General features: G+C 47.3%; 1 protein-coding gene across 1 annotated transcript in view; it reads right to left on the bottom strand.

The window, feature by feature from the left end:
- The window catches only part of ITIH2 (inter-alpha-trypsin inhibitor heavy chain 2), a 45657-nt gene extending 28431 nt beyond the window's left edge, over nucleotides 1-17226 (bottom strand). The window contains exons 1-8 of the mRNA XM_015422597.1: nucleotides 17070-17226; nucleotides 16032-16060; nucleotides 14634-14802; nucleotides 10415-10540; nucleotides 9939-10120; nucleotides 7848-8033; nucleotides 4363-4502; nucleotides 815-987 (exon numbers count right to left, since the gene is read on the bottom strand). Of these exons, the coding sequence (XP_015278083.1) occupies nucleotides 815-987; nucleotides 4363-4502; nucleotides 7848-8033; nucleotides 9939-10120; nucleotides 10415-10540; nucleotides 14634-14802; nucleotides 16032-16060; nucleotides 17070-17226 (1162 nt within the window). The remainder of the gene's footprint in view (nucleotides 1-814; nucleotides 988-4362; nucleotides 4503-7847; nucleotides 8034-9938; nucleotides 10121-10414; nucleotides 10541-14633; nucleotides 14803-16031; nucleotides 16061-17069) is intronic.
- Between the last annotated feature and the right edge of the window lie 332 nt (nucleotides 17227-17558).

Genomic DNA, 17558 nt, shown 5'->3' with positions numbered 1-17558 from the left:
AGCCTGCAAGCTCTGCAGGATTGAGCGATTAATAAACTGAAAGATTATTATTATCATTATCATTATCATCATTATCATTATCATTATCATCATTATCATTATCATCATTATCATTATCATTATCATTATCATTATCATTATCATTATCATTATCATTATCATTATCATTATCATTATCATTATCATTATCATTATCATTATCATTATCATTATCATTATTATAAGATTGGGGACCTGAAGTCCAGTCTTTGATTTTCATGTTTTATAAATATATATATAAACATATATGTATAATGTTTTATTATATGTTGTATTAAGGGTTTTATACAGGAAGTAAAAAAGAAGGAAAAACAAAAAGCCAAATAAAGTAACACAACAAAAAGAAAAAAAGGTCCGTCCCCCCCATACGTGAGAAGCACTCACAGACCAAATATGGGAGGGAACGACAAAAATTCCCGCCACTTGCTTTTAATTATTGTACAATGCCGCCATTCGCGCCGCCAAAACCGGAAGTCTTCTATGCTGGGTATGGTTTTTATGTTTGTTATGGTTTCAGAATTTTGTACACTGCCTCGAGTCCCAGAATTGTGGGGATTAGGCGATTAATAAATGTCATGTAATAAATTAAAAAAATATATAAATAAATATCTACAGGCAGTCTGACAGGGCCTCACATCTTGATCCCTCTCCACAACAACAGTGTATGTGAAGCGTGTAAGGGTCTCGGAGCGAATGAAAACTAGTCCTCGCACTGTGCCAATGGTCTCCTGGTTTTTTGGCCGCATCCTGAGGGGAACAGCAGTCAGGAACCAACCTGCGCAGCACGCCCGCTTGTGGTCTCGGGGAGAGTCGGCCAGCATCAGCTCATCTCCGTTCGGGCTCTCGATCAACATGGCCGTGTACGGGGTCACGATGTGATGGTCGAGGGACATCTGCAAGATCCTCTTCGTGATGTTCCTTTTCAGGGCAGCCGTCGAGGCCAGATTCCTACGTGTTGTAAAATACCAGAAGTCACATCACTGGGCCTTCAATCTCTCTCCAGAGCCAGTTTGGTGTAGTGGTTAAGTGTGCGGACTCTAATCTGGGAGAACCGGGTTTGATTCCCCACTCCTCCACTTGCACCTGCTGGATGACCTTGGGTCAGTCACAAGCTCTGGCACAGCTGTCCTTGAAAAAGAGCCGTTTGTGTCAGAGCTCTCTCAGCCCCACCCACCTCACAGGGTGCCTGTTGTGGGGAGGGGAAGGGAAAGGAGTTTGTAAGCCGCTCTGAGACTCCAAGTGAAGGGCGGGATATAAATCCAATCTCTTCTTCTTCTTCTTCTTCTCTATCTCTCTGTGTACGTTTTATCTATGACCGATTTCACACAAGAGCTGCGCCACGGTCGCGCCTCCCTTTGGCCCGCTTCTATTGGTCCATTTCCCACTCGAAGCCGCGTGGCCGCGTTTTGACCCGCGGCTTCGCCCGATTTTCCCCGCGGTTTCGTGATCCTCAAAAAACAAGATCACGAAACTGCGGGGGAAATCGGGCGAAGCCGCGGGTCAAAATGCGGCCGCGCGGCTTCGAGTGGGAAATCGACCAATAGAAGCGGGGCAGAGGGAGGCGCGACCACGGCGCAGCTCTTGTGTGAAATCGGTCTCTGTGTATCTTTCCGTGATCTTATCTATTTCAAACGTTTCCAACTGAGGTGAAAATGGAATTCTACCCATTTTTAGGAACGGTGGCAGGGATTCTCCATCTCCTGGAAAGGGGACAGGATTGGCGTTGCCACCTTTCAACAGGCGAGAGCTAGTAGAACTGCCCCACCCCCACCCCCAGTCAGCTGGCTTCCAGATCGCCTCAGAGCACCGTGTAGAAAACACACCGATTGGTTGCTGGGATCGACGCCTGAGCCCTAGGGATTCTAATTGGCTGAGTAGCACCCAAGAGGTCTTAATACAGTCATCATAGTTCAGAGTTCATTTAAGTTTAATAGCCCATAGGCCATGCACTATTAAAAAATATAAGCGTTTAAAAAAACAGTAAGACAAAAATTTCCCACGTCCACGATGCAATTTTGGCAGAGGCTGCTCAGAAGTAGTCTTGCTGCACCAGGAAAAGATGACTACTTCAACAGCCATTCTCTTAGGAATCTTTCTCTTGCCACTGCATGTTTTGGACAGTAGAAGAAGACATGACATGCCGCAGGGGTCATTTCCTGAGGGAGCGCACAGGAGCGGAACTCCGGCAGTAAGGAGCCCAGTAGGTGGGCACATGCAACAAGCCCCGCCCCCTGCTCCCAGCAGCCCTCAGTCAGAGCAAGAAGCAGCCAGGTAAGTTGCAGAGCTCCCAATGCCCCCTGGTCCAAAACAGTCCAGTGGTACCTTTAAGACCAAGTTTTATTCAGGTACAAGCTCTCCCTCCTTCCTCTGCGAGGACAGATCTGCATGTCCCCCCCCAATAGCTAGCAATCCAAAACAGTCCAGTGGAGCCTGAGCAGTGGGTGTTGCCTTCTGACACACTTCCGGTGACGTCAGGGGGTGTGGTATATGCAAATAAGTTATGCTAATGAGTTATGCTAATGGGCTCCTGCACCTCTTTTTCTACAAAATGACCCCCTGACATGCCAAGTCGAGTTCTGTCAAAGGGCCGTCACAATAGCGCTGGTCTTGAGAAAACGCCCCTTCATCTGGGCTGTTGGAAACGCATTGCAGCCTGCAACCACGTATGCCCGTCTCAGTTTCGGAATGGTCAACACGTTGAACTAAAGAGGCAGGCCAAATTTGGTGGAATATGTAATTCCTAGATGAAGTGGGGAGCATTTTCGTCATCATAGTCGCTGCAGGTATAAAATTGATCTGGCTTTCACTGCTTTTCTAGCGCAAAGGAGATACAGAGTCACTCTTCTGTATCCAAGACAATAATAGCCAGTTGTGGGTTTCAGCTAAGTACCAAAAGTACAGTGCTGGTCTTTTAAAAAATTTCTATCAGCATCTCTGAAAGTTTTCCCCCTGGCCCCCTCCCATGCCTATTCAGGTGATCTCGAGCTAGACATTAGTAACTAATAAAAAAACTTTATGTTGACTTTAGTGCAAAGGCCCTTCCCGACAAACACAGGATCAGAATTTGAGTCATGGCTGTCAGAGTAGGTTTCCCACCCAGCAGGAGACTGGATGGTTAGGGATGTGGAGGGGAGACACCATCTGTCTTGCGTCAGCCAGGGCTCAGTGACAGCGAGGACTCCTCAGGAGAAAAGGACATGAGAAGAGGATCCCTGTGTAGCCAGCTCTGAGTCAACAGAAGACGGCAAGCAGGAAGATGAGCCACAGGCTTGTCAGGATTCACAGCCGACAGCTGGTGCTTCCCACACCCTCCAGCCCTGATTCAACAGGTGAAACTCAGCTGATCATTTCCAGCCCTCCAGTATCACCTACACTCTTAGAGCACTGCAGACGGAGGCTACGAATAGAACTACAGGAGAGACGACAAAGTGCACGCCTCCTGACCCAAGGCCAGCTTCTTGAGTAGGTGGCAGGATTATTTCCAAGCAGCTGACTGCAAGCATGACCCTTACGCATCTGGCCATAAAAACCAGCCAAGGGAGGCTGTTAGGTGTGGAAGCAGCAAGTGGGAATCCCTCTGACTCTGCGACCACCGCATCGGATCTCTGCCTCAACCCTGTAACTCTTTGGACTATTTCCTGAACTCTGCCTTCATCTCACTCCTGACCCTGCTTGTGAGTAACTCTCAGATTCTTAAACCTCACTGTACAGACTGACCCTCAGACTAGACTCCTGACAGCTCTTGACTCTGTGCATAACCTTGGACTGGACCTCGACTACGCTTCTTGAGTTGGTGCCCTTGCCTTCCTCGCTCCATGCTCTGATAGCACGCCCTACGCTGTTCCTGGGCCAGCTCTCAACACCATCACTCTGATGGCATGACATCACTTCTGGGCAAACCTGGAAGTGACATCACTGCATCAGTGCAGTGCTCTAGGATTCACCAGCAACTCTATGGTTTTGCCCACTATAGCCGGAGACCTAGCAGACCTACTTCTGAGTAGTGGCTCTACAAAATCAGCTAGCCCTCTAAGACATGACTTTATAAGCCAGGTGCAGATAATAAAAGCATTTTTCTTAAAACTGCTTTTAAAGCATCACTGATAAGCATCTTACTGTATTGTTTTTGAGGAAGCAAAGGTATGGAAGCCTCCATGGGACATATTCAGCTTGTATCACAGGGTTGTCTGCCGTGTGCCAGTGGAAGAGGAGGGGAGTGATTTGGGGCGGTCAGTCAATTAAAAAAATCAAAATGGGAGTCTTCGGGGCACTAGAACTTGAGAATCACCCTTTAGGAAATGCAAGGAACATTTTCCTTCTTACCTCTCGGCCATAAGCTGGTTGATGGTAATGTAGGCCCACAACGTCTCAGTGAATTTGGGATCTGCGTGCTTATCTTTGCTCAGGAATTCATCCAGACCCTCCGAGTCTGCCAAGGTCTCCAAGACTAACTCTGCGTTGGCCTAAAAGCCCAAGAGAAATCGGAAAGACACGAAGGCATCACCTGATGAATTAACCAAGTTGTTTATGCCAGTTTCCAAGGATCTGCTTAGCTGGTTATCTTAAGGCTTGACAACATGATGTTCTTTTCTTTTGCAACTGCAACTGCAGGGATTGCCTTATCAAAGAGAAGAGCTCCATTGGGATGTGTGACAGATGGGCAAAAGCCCTTCCCTAGGGTTGCCATCTCTGGGTTGGGAAGGTCCTGGAGATTTGGGGGTTGGCCTGGAGAAATGTGTTTGTAAAATAGGACAGGCTGACCAAGAGCAGGACAGGCCCAAATTCATCAGATGAACTTCATGACAAAGTCAGAATTTGAACCCGGGTCTCCCCCCACTATTGGGGTTGTAGTAGATAGCTCAATGAAAGCGTCAGCCCAGTGTGCTGCAGCACTGAAAAAGGCGAACTCGATGTTAGGGATTATTAGGAAAGGGACGGAGAATAAAATGGCTGGTATTGTAATGCCCCTGTACAGATCTATAGTGCGGCCTCAGTTGGAAAACAGTGTACAGTTCTGGTCACCGTATCTCACAAAGGACATTACAGAGCTGGAAAAAGTACAGAGGAGGGAAACCAAGATGGTTAGGGGCAAGGGTCATTTCGTAGTAAAAGAGGTGCAGGAGCTCATTAGCATAACTTATTTGCATATGCCACACACCCCTGACATCACTGGAAGTGTGTCAGAAGGCAACACCCACCGCTCAGGCTCCACTGGACTGTTTTGGATTGCTAGCTTTTTTGGGGGGGGGGATGTACAGATCTGCCCTCACAGAGGAGGGAGAGCTGGTACCTGAATAAAACTTGGTCTTAAAGGTGCTACTGGACTGTGGCGGCATTTTTTTGACTTGCTGGGGGGGGGGGGGGGGGAGACCGCACAGATCTGCCCTCACAGAGGAGGGAGAGCTCGTACCTGAAGACGGGCCGGGGGGGGGAGGCTCTGCAACTTACCTGGCTGCTTCTTGCTCCTCGTGGCCCAACTGAGGGCTGCTGGGAGCAGGGGGTGGGACTTGTTGCATGTGCCCGCCCCCTGGGCTCCTTACTGCCAGAGCGCCGCTCCTGGGCGCTCCCACAGGAAATGACCCCTGGTTAGGGGGTTGGAGTACCTTCCCTAGGAGGAAAGGCTGAAGGGTCTGGGACTTTTCTGTTTAGAAAAGAGATGACTAAGGGAAGACAGGATAAAAGTTTATAAAATCATGCCTGGGGTAGAGAGAGTTAACAAAGAGAAATTGTTCTCCCTCTCCCATGGAACTAGAACTCAGGGCATCCAGTGAAGCTGATGGGTGGTATATTCAGGATGGGCAGAAAGAAATACTTCTTTACACAGCGAGTGATTAAAATGTAGAATTCGCTGCCAGAGGATGTAGTGATGGCCAGAGGAATAAACAGATTTCAAAGGGGATTCGATCGATTCATGGAGGATACGTCTATCAATGGCTACTAGCCATGGTGGCTGAAAGGAACCTCCACATCCAGAGGCAGCAAACCTCTTAATCCCAGAGCCAGGAGGCAACGTCAGGGGAAGGCCTCGGCCTCTGTGCCCTGTTGTTGGCCCTCCAGAGGAACTGGTTGGCCACTGAGTGAGACAGGATCCTGGACTAGATGGACTATTGTTCTGATCCAGCAGGGCTGTTTTTATGTTCTTGCCCATTATGGACTCTCAAAGTGTAAGCACCGCTTAATTAAACCCCAGGTTTAATCAGAAACTGAAGCAAGCTTCAAGTGAGGAAACGATCCCAGGTTAATTTGGGATTAAACTCCTGATTCAAATGGAATTCCAAGACTTGCCTTGTTGTGATGAAAAACAGAGATCTTTGGAGAGATCAGGCAACTCAGGTCTCACTGTGTGGGGCAGACTGTGGGAGGGGGAGCAGTTCATTACTCCAAATGGTATGTAAGTCACATTGGGTTGGCCATGCCTCTGATCAAATGAACAAGAGTTGGCCCTTATATTTTGAAGGACTGATTTCAAGGCAGATGGAGGGGTAGGCACTGGAGGATTGTAGGACAGGAGCTAGAACCTACAGTCTCCACAGTATTGGTCAGGGGTCATTTCCTGCAGGAGCGCACAGGGGTGGAGCAGTAAAGAGCCCAGGGGGCGGGCACATGGAACAAGCCCCACCCCCTGCTCCCAGCAGCCCTCAGTCAGAGCAAGAAGCAGCCAGGTAAGTTGCAGATCCCACTCCCCCCCCCCCCGGTCCAAAACAGCCCAGTGGCACCTTTAAGACCAAGTTTCATTCAGGTACAAGCTCTCCCTCCTCTGTGAGGACAGATCTGCATGTACGTACGTCCCCCAATAGCTAGCAATCCAAAACAGTCTAGTGGAGCCTGAGCAGTGGCCATTGCTTTCTGACACACTTCCGGTGATGTCAGGGGGTGTGGCATATGCAAATAAGTCATGCTAATGAGTTATGCTAATGAGCTCCTGCACCTCTTTTTCTATGAAATGACCCCTGGTATCAATCCACAATTTCTCTAAACAGGTCTGAAGCAATCCTAGGCTGATTCCGCACCCATCTGTTTCCTCGCAGTTTTTCCACAGCCATGTCGGGAGGTTAATCTCCCTTTACTCTGCACGCCGCTTTCTCTTTCTTTGTTCATCGGGTTTTATGGTACTTTCTGCATAGATTTATGTCCATTCAGGGCTGACTTCACAGTCAGGGGTATCTGAATGTGGTTTTGAGTGACACCTTTTCCTTCCTCCCCTTCCAATTCAAAGGGAACAATAAGCAGACAACTTGGTGTTTATCACCTCGCCATGAATTACCTGGCTCAGGCTGCTGTTGACTGCTGAGGCAAGTACTGACACAGGAAAATCTGCATACCAATGCAGGAACGAGCGTTGAAAACAAAATAGATAGCAAGCTGACATGAGCCAATACAGAAACCAGGATCCGAGGCAATGCAATGAAAACAGATATTTCGAGGCAAGGGGGAACCAGGTCGAGTGCTGAGAAAATGTGGAGTGAATGCCTGATATGGCCGGGAAGGTGGGGTAAGAAATCTAATAAATAAATAAAATACAGAATGGACCCAAGCAGTGTTCCCTCTAAGCTGAGTTAGTGTGAGCTAGCTCACAGTTTTTTAGCCTCCAGCTCAGACATTTTTGTCTTAGTTCAGGCAGGATGCCTCCAGAGCAAACTAATTTATGCAGTCGCCAAATCGCTCACTCACCACTTTAATGCCAGCAGCTCACCAAGTAGGATTTTTGTTCACAAGACTCCACAGCTTAGAGGGAACATTGGACGCTAGTTGCTGTGCAGAGGCCCACGGTATAAGGAATGAGAGGCAAGGCAGGAAACCGTACTCACGGCAGTGGCTGTGATAATGCTCTGCAAGTGTTGCACGTTTTCTGTGTCGACTTTTCCTGCCACCACAATCTCCGATCCTCCAAAATAGTTTTGGAAGCTGTTGTGGGTGACGTCCGACACCATGCCCTGGGGATAGTTGAACTCGATTTTTTTCAGAAGCGGGGTGGAGATTTGGTTGTAGAATTGCTGCGGAGTCCAAAGAGGCACAGAAGTGACGAAAGCTCACACTGGAAAGTCCGCATCGGCTCACCCACAACACAAGTTTGGGCACTCCCTGCATGGTTGTGACTATCTACCTCCACAAGCACCATGTGGCACATCTCCCAGTGGCTTCTGGAAGCACCACCATGAGAACCGCTAGTCAATGCGGCATCACCAGGCCCTGCCCCATGAGTCTCAGGGCTTGGGATACTAGTCGGGTTGCCAGGTCCGACTCAGGAAATATCTGGGGACTTTGGGGTACAGTACAAAATTTATTAGGGTGTACACATATTAAAATATATTCGGGTTAAATTTTTTTTCAAGTATCAGACTAATAAAAGCATATCAAATATTAATACACATGATGGGTCAACACTTTCCAAATGAAGACCAAACCCGTTTCGGCCTCAAAGTGCCTTCCTCAGTGGTCACTATACAACATAGTATAGACATGCATTCAAACATATGTATACAAGATCTTTAGTACACTTATAAAAAGACCAGATGTTTGCAATTGTGTTGCTGGTATTAATGATGGGCCATAGGTATAGCCATATTCATTCCAATTATTCTGGTAACTGAGATTTCAAAAGTCTGAGTGTGTGAAGAATGCTTCAGACTTTTGAAATCTCAGTTACCAGAAACGCGTTTGGTCTTCAGTTGGAAAGTGTTGACCCATCATGTGTATTAATATTTGATATGCTTTTATTAGTCTGATACTTGAAAAAAAAAATTTTAACCCGAATATATTTTAATATGTGTACACCCTAATACATTTTGTACTTTTATAATATATCTGGTCAGCTTAACCCTTCTGGTTCGCAGTGTTATCTTGGGTTGAGTTTTTCCCTTCCCCCCCTCCCTTTTTCCAGACTTTGGGGTACAGCCAGGAGCAAGGATGTGACATCGCTTTTGTGACATCACTAGGGTTGCTTCAAAAAAAGATCCCAATAAAGGAAAACTGTAAGGCCTCTTACAGCATTTTGCCTTGTGTAGAATCGTCAGGAACTTCCTCTCAGTAATGTTTTGACATATCGAAGAAAATCATGAATTTCTTGAAATGTGCCAGTTGAAAGACTGACCAGAGATGTTACATAAGAAGATCTTTCAAAATGGTTGAACATTCCGGAGATCATCGTTAACAACTAACAACAACAACTAATAACTGTTGAATACCTTTATATATATTATACTCATCTTATGTACTTTGTACTTCACAAATAATTTTTTGTATTCTGTTCACTTCAGTATTTAAAAATTTATTGAGCGCAGTTAGGATACAGTTTTATTTTATTGGGATCTTTTTTTGAAGCACTCCTTGGCTGTTACCATCTATTTTAAGCTATATCACTAGGATTGCCAGGTGAGGCCGACAAGCCAAAAGAGAGTTATGGCCATCACATTAGGCATTCCTTTCAAAAGCATTCCTTTTAAATGCTTTCCCTCCATTGGAAATAATGGAGAATGGGGGCACATTCTTTTGGGGCTCACAGAATTGCGCCCCCGGGTCCAATCTTTTTGAAACTTGGGGGTTTGTTTCAGGAGAAGACCCAACAGCGATGCTGAAAATTTGGTGCCTCTGCCTCAAAAACAGCCCCCCCAGATCCCCAAATCCCCCCAGATCGGTTCTCCATTATTCTCTATGGGAACTGCTTTAATGGGACCCCCAGTGGCTATTCCCCCCCCCGCTCTCTGAGAGCCTTGACGCGGGGGGGAGGGATTCCGAACCAGGTGATCCCCTGCCCCCAACTGGGGATTGACAACCCTAAATACTGGGATACGCACAATCAGCCACTATTCCCCAAGCATCCATTCACGGTGGCTCCATCGCTTCTTCGTCCCGCCAAACCCGGCCACTCCGAGTAGCAGAGACACGGGATGGAAGCTCACCTTCATCTGAGAGGAGGTTTCCTGGTTTCCAAAAATCCTTTGCGCCATCCCGTTGTTTTCGCTGGACAGTCTCTTCAGGAAATCGTAGTCCACGTCAAAGCCGATGCCGAGGGAGAACAACGAGATGTCGTCCTGGATGTTTTTCTTCACGTTCTTCTGAATGGTAGGCAGCTTCAGTTCTCCTAGATTGGGAGGGGACGGAAGGAGACAGTTCAGGTTTCCACATTTCGGTCCAACACCAGAAGCAATTGAATCTTCTTGGCAGAGCTTGTAGCTTGTGTCTGACTACTCTGGCCACCAAAGTACAAAGCTTTTCCCCAGCCTGAGGAACTTCCTCCAGAGAGAGGAAGTCCTCCAACCTCCAGCTGAGCAGAGTCTTCCAGTCTTCCGACTTCCAGCTGAACAGAGTGGCCAGATAGCCATTCTCTCCCTCTTGGTGCAAGGAGACCACGTAAGCCTTCATCTAAGGTCCTTACCCACAGTAGGATCTCCATCGGACACCAGGACAATCATGGACGCAGAGTTCGGATCTAACATCCCCATCCTGTTGGCTTCGTTTAAAATAAAGATGGCTCGGAGGAGAGCATCATTAATATTCGTCCCTGTTTAAGGAGAATGAGGTTGAAAACAAGTTTAGGTAATGCCCGAGGCAACTCAACCCAGCCAAAGTTAACCACCGCCAAAGTTCATGGAATTTGAGGGTGTGTCAGTTCCCCAACCAAAACTGATGGAAGAATTGCACACAAGCTTAAATTCAATAGGGGCTTAACTTTTAATGGATTTTGCCCTAAACGTTTCTTTTCTTTTCTGTCAAGTCACAGGCAACTTATGGTAACCCTGTAGGGTTTTCAAGGTAAGAGACATTCAGAGGTGGTTTGCCATCACCTGCCTCTGCACAGCAACCCTGGGCTTCCTTGGTGGTCTCCCATCCAAACGTTGATCAGGGCCAACCCTGTTGAGCAGGGGTCATTTTGTAGAAAAAGAGGTGCAGGAGCTCATTAGCATAGCTCATTAGCACAACTCATTAGCACAACTCATTAGCATATGCCACACCCCCTGACATCACCGGAAGTGTGTAAGAAGGCAACACCCAACGCTCAGGCTCCACTGGACTGTTTTGGATTGCTAGATATTGGCGGAGGGGGGGATGTGCAGATCTGTCCTCACAGAGGAGGGAGAGCTTGTACCTGAATAAAACTTGGTCTTAAAGGTGCCACTGGAGGACTTCCGGTTTGTGGATTGGTGATGACGGTCGCTCTCCCCAATGCTTGGGGAGGCGATTAGCACACCAGCGGTGAGGAGAGGTGCTACCTCAAGTGGTACCCCCACGGAGCCATTGTGATGGGTTCCAGGCCAGGGGGCTTTTGAGGGTTAGCCTCTTCGATGGCTCGACACCGGAGAATAGAGGCTTCCCTCTGCCCTGATGGTCCTGCCGCTGAGTGACCTTCGGGTATAAGCTAATTTGACCGGGACAAGCACAGGAGATCGAGTGGAACAACGATGAAGAGAGCGAGGTCAGAGATATGACCAACAATGAATGTGAGTTTGAAATAAACTGACTATTGTGTCAAAAAGGAGGACCCCCCCCCCCCCGTGAGAAAAGCAGAGCGCAAGGAGGGACGCCTCTTAAGCGCACAGACAGATTAACACAGCAAAGGGGGTAGGGGGAAATAAACAGCGAGATTTTTCTGAGAGACTTACTTGAGTACCGATAGTGAAACGACGAGTTTTTCAAGCCCTGGCAAAGCAGTTTGAAAGTGTAAACAAAGAGGAACATGGCAGCTTCCTGAGGGAAGTTTAAACCGAAACCAGGCAGAGTCCAAGAATGGAAGAGGGAGCTGATGTCATGAAGTTGCTAGCGGATACGCTGAAGCCGGTAATGGAGCAACTTGGTGGTATTAACCAGCAACTGGCCACACTAAACCAAAACTTCGCTTTACAGCAGCGCCAGCTGGCAGAAACGGAAAAGAAAGTGGAGCATGCAACTGAGAAAATTACAGAGATGGACACCACAAATAAGAAAATGAAGAAAAGAGTGACAGATGTGGAAACAACACAAAAACTTCAGGAAACCCGTTTGTTACAGCTCCAAATGGAAAAAACTAATATGACACTCAGATTTCAGGGGGTGCATGAAACTGAAAAAGAAGATCTGAAGAAGACTCTGGGAAAGATCATTGCTCCAGTAACAGGCTTATCAGCGGATGAGATAGTAAAAGACATGGAGGCTGCCTATCGGGCATACTCCAATTATATTAAAAAAAAAGAGCCTGCCTGGAGAGATTGTGGTTAGATTTGTAACAAGACAGACCAGAGATGCTATATTAAAGGCAACTTCAGCAAAGCCACTGAAATTTGGGAATACAATCATTAAGACTTTAAAAGATATCCCATTTGAAATTCGTAAAAAGAGGAAAGGCTACAAGAAATTGATCTCATTTCTTCAATCCAATGGAATTCAGTACAGGTGGGCGATTCCTGAATGTGTCATCTTTAAAGTCAACGATAAAAGAGAGAAGATTGACTTCATCTTTAAAGCTAAAGAATTTTTGAGACGTCAGCTTGGGCCGGGGGAAGAACTTAAAGATGAAGAAACCAAATCAAGTGACTCTACTACTTCTGGAACGGACAAGGACTCTGTGGGCGAAGCGGGTGCAGGAGCGGGAGCAACGAAAACTGTATATGACTTTAGAGATAGAAAACCGAAGTAAGGGCAGAAGGACTCTGTAAATCGCTCTTTGAAGTAAAGATGTTCAAGAAGTACTCTCACAAAGACTAACTTACTAATATAGAAGCTGTGCACAACAAGAACTCCATAAGTATATTGTATTACTAACACTTGTATTACTTACATTTAGTTTAACATGGAAATGATCTCCTTCTCTTGGGTTTTTAGTTAGTGTGGGTATCTTTCCTTTATGCTTAGTTGTAGTCCCCCCTCCTATATTTTTCATTGTAGTTTAATAGTCTTATGAAAAATAATAAAAGGGCTGCTGGGAGCAGGGGGTGGGGCTTGTTTCATGTGCCCGCCCCCTGGGCTCTTTACTGCCGGAGCTCCGCTCCTGTGCGCTCCTGCAGGAAATGACCCCTGCTGCCAAGTACTGAAAGAGTCCACTTACCTATGTATGGGTCTATGCAAATTATATTTTTCCAGATACTTTATGGGTGTATCAACACTACAGATGTTAAAGATAATCACTTGCCCCAGGGAATCTTAGAAACGATAGGTTTGTGAGTGAAGCTAGTGGTCTCTAACAAAGAATCCTCAATGCTCACACCATACTACAATTCCTAGGATTCCAGGGAATCAATTGTGATGATCAGGGGGTTGGAGCACCTTCCTTATGAGGAAAGGATGAAGAGCCCGGGACTTTTCAGTATGGAGAAGAGACAACTAATGGGGGGGGGGACACATGATAGAGGTATATAAAATGGGATGGAGAGAATTGACAAAGATCAATTTTTCTCCCTCTCCCAAAAGGAGGACATCCAATGAAGCTGATGGGCAGTAGGTTCAGGATGGACAAAAGGAAATACTACTTTACACAGAGAGTGATTAAAATGTGGAATTTCCTACCAGAGGATGTTGTGATGGCCACAGGAATAAATAGCTTTCAAAGGGGATTAGAGAGATCCATGGAGGATCAGTCTATCAATGACTACTAGCCATGGTGACTGAAGAAGAAGAGAAGAGATTGGATTTATACCCTGCCCTTCACTACCCCAGGAAGTCTCAGAGCGGCTTACAAACTCCTTTCCCTTCCCCTCCCCACCACAGACACCCTGTGAGGTAGGTGGGACTGAGAGAGCTCTTGACAGAAACTGCTCTTTTTCAAGAACAGCTCTTGTCAGAACTACGGCTTGCCCAAGGTCATCCAGCCAGGTGCAAGTGGAGGAGTGGGGAATCAATGCCGGTTCTCCCAGATTAGAGTCTGCGCACTTAACCACTACACCAAACTGGCTCTACTTAACCACTACACCAAACTGACGGTAACCTCCACATTCAGAGGCACTAAGCCTCTGAATCCCAGAGCCAGGAGGCAACAGTAGGGGAAGGCCTCGGCCTCTATGCCGTTTTGTTGGCCCTCCAGAGGAACTGGTTGGCCACTGTGTGAGACAGGATGCTGGACTAGATGAACCATTGGTCTGATCCAGCAGGTCTCTTCTGATGTTCTAATGATAAAGAAATGCAAGATGCATTTGATTAACACTCCAGGAGGGCTTGATCGCAAAGAAAACATTCTTTCCTGGGAATGGAGCAATAAACTTCAGGCAGATTTCAGGCAGAGAGGAAAAGGATTTTCCTTTATAGAGACAAATAGACAGGATGGAGATGAGCATTTGTCTACCTGCTAGAAAAGGGCAAGATAGATACCTATTTGAATATCCTGAGCCGGGCCATAAACATTTGTGGGATGCGCGCTTTGATTTGATCAGAGAAATGTGCAAGACGACAGATGGGGACTCTACTCCAATTTCAAGATAGCTCAAAGTGCACCCCTCCCAGATGGGAAGGGTTAAATATTCTGACACACTCTGAAAATGCGCAAGCCAACAACTGGGGTACACTTACATTAGCACAAAATAGATACAGGTCATTTTTTTGTGAGCACAGATAGGTCTATAACCACAGCTGTCCATCCTCTCTGCCAGCATCTAATGCCTAGGATCACTTTAGTAACACACTTAACGTACCTCCGTTAGGATGGATTCCCTCAATGTACTTCTTGGCAGCTTCGGTGTCTGATTTGGAAGCTCGCACTAAACTATCTTTCCAGGTTCGCACGTGGTGGTTGAAGTCGAGGACTGAAAACTGGTCGTCAGAACGGAGGTCCCCCAGGATCGTCTTCATCGCTTCGACAGTCTGGAGGAGGGAGGAGGAGGAGGAGCTGGATTTATACCCTGCCCTTCACTCGGAGTCTCAGAGTGGCTTACAAACTCTCCCCACAATGGACACCCTGTGAGGTAGTTGGGGCTGAGAGAGCTCTTTCGAGAACTGCTCTTGAGAGAAAAGCTCTGAGAGAACTGTGACTGACCTAAGGTCACCCAGATGACTTCATGTGGAGGACTGGAGAATCAAACCTGGTTCTCCAGATGAGTCCACCACTCTTATCCACTACACCAAACTGCAACTACAGCTGCTACCCAAATAGGCAGTCCCCTAATTAGTTGAGAGAATTGGCTTTAAGGAGACAGAGCGAGGGGGGGGGGTAACTGGGATTATCCACCTATGTATACCAGGATTTTTTTCTTTAATAGAACTCTCAAATAAACCAGGCACACACACACACACACTAAAAATGTATACAAGAGCTAAATCAGAGGAAATCAGGGAGGAAATAGGGAAAGCTTTTTTTGGGAAGGGTAATATTTACAATCTTGCAGAGATCCAGGAAGCAGCAGCAAAATGGCCAGCATTTCACAAAGAGAAGAGAAACCAAAGAGTGGGGCTGTGGCCAAGAACACATGCACACTACTGGGGAGCAGGCCCTCTTTTGATACAGGGCAAAATGTGCTGTAATTCCACGAGACCTCCAGGCCCCACCTGGATGGTGGCAACCCCATGTGAGTGTGTGCATATCAAAGATCTATCATTTTACTGGTGCTTCTTTTTATTGAGAAGAAAAGATTGGATTTATACCCTGCCCTTCACTACTCGAAGGAGTCTCAGTGCGGTTTACAATCTCCTTCCCCTCCCCACAACAGACACCCTGTAAGGCAGGTGAGGCTGAGAGAGCTCTTTTTAGGACTTCTCCTGAGATAACAGCTCTGAGATAACTTGTAACTGACCCAAAGTTTCACCAGCAGCTGCATGTGGAGGAGTGGGGAATCAAACCCGGTTTTCCCAGATTAGAGTTCGCGCTCCTAACCACTACACCAAACTGGCTCTGGATTCTCCCTTGCAAATCTGTCTTATTGCAGTGATTACCTTGAACACTCGGCAAAGCAGAAAGGTGGGATATAAATCCAACAAACCAAAGTACAATCAACCAAGATGGCAGCTTTGCCACTCGTCTAAGGACGAACAGATCTCCCTGCTTCAATGGGTGTCCACAAGCAAAGGAGCCGGCTTCACAGGGTGGCAGAAAGTACCTTGAAGTTGCAGCCAACATACGGTGACCCTAGGGTCGCCGGTCCCCAGTTAGGGGTGGGGGAATCCCTGGTTCTGTGGGGTTCTGCCTGTCGGCAGACAGCTTACTGGTGGGAGGATATCTCACACACACCCCAACATCAACATAGAGCAACGCGCCTATGTCACCCGGAAGTGATGTAGGCAAGTCATGACATCAGGAGGGACACTCTGGTTTGGGGGCAAAACTCCATGGTTTGAAGGTGATTTTACCATAGAGCTTTGCCCAAAACCCAGAGTGTTGCCCCCTGACATACCTACATAACTTCCGGGTGACGCAGGAACGGCACAATGTCACTTCCGGGTGACGTAGGCATGGCGCATGACATCACTTCTAGTGATGTCAGCACATTGGGGGTGATGCTTCCAGCTCCCAGAGCATTTTCCCCCCATCCCCCCGGTTGGCGTCTCAAAGGGACCTGGTGACCCTAGGTGACCCTGTAGGGTTTTCAAGGCAATGTTAAATATTCTGACACACTCTGAAAATGTGCAAGCCAACAACTGGGATACACTTAAAAAAAGGTAAAGGTTTCCCTTGCTTGAAAGCCAGTCGAATCCGACTCTAGGGTTGCGGTGCTCATCTCCGTTTCAAAGCCGAAGAGCCAGCGCTGTCCGAAGACGTTTCCATGGTCATGTGGCCGGCATGACTAAACACAAAGGCGCACGGAACGCTGTTACCTTCCCACCGAAGTGGTACCTATTTATCTACTTGCAATTTCTTGCTTTCGAACTGCTAGGTTGGCAGGAGCCGGGACCAGAGACGGGAGCTCACTCCGTCTTGCGGCACCCGGGTCTCGAACTGCTGAACTACCGACCTTCCACAGCCTGCAGTTCAGCGTCTTAACCACTTGAGCCACCACAGCTCCTGGGGTACACTTACATTAGCACAGAATGGATACAGCTCATTTTTGTGTGAGCACAGGTAGGTTTGCAGCCACGGCTATCCATCCTCTCTGCCAGCATCTAATACCTAGGATCACTTTACTAATATACTTACGTACCTCCGTTAGGATGGATTCCCTCGATGTACTTCTTGGCAGCTTCGGTGTCTGATTTGGAAGCTCGCACTAAACTATCTTTCCAGGTTCGCACGTGGTGGTTGAAGTCGAGGACTGAAAACTGGTCATCGGAACGGAGGTCCCCCAGGATCGTCTTCATCGCTTCGACGGTCTGGAGGAAGAAGGAGGAGGAGGAGGAGCTGGATTTATACCCTGCCCTTCACTCGGAGTCTCAGAGTGGCTTACAAACTCTCCCCACAATGGACATCCTGTGAGGTAGTTGGGGCTGAGAGAGCTCTATCGAGAACTGCTCTTGAGAGAACAGCTCTGAGAAAACTCTGACTGACCTAAGGTCACCCAGATGACTTCAGGTGGAGGAGTGGAGAATCAAACCTGCCTCTCCAGATGAGTCATAAGAACATAAGAACATAAGAGATGCCAATGTTGGATCAGGCCAAAGGCCCATCCAGTCCAACACTCTGTGTCACACAG

Source organism: Gekko japonicus, unplaced genomic scaffold, assembly GCF_001447785.1.
Source record: "Gekko japonicus isolate JY-2015 unplaced genomic scaffold, Gekko_japonicus_V1.1 scaffold1663, whole genome shotgun sequence".
NCBI lineage: Eukaryota > Metazoa > Chordata > Lepidosauria > Squamata > Gekkonidae > Gekko > Gekko japonicus.
The sequence above is the reverse complement of the archived record's forward strand: the minus strand, read 5'-3'. Positions and strand labels throughout refer to the sequence as shown.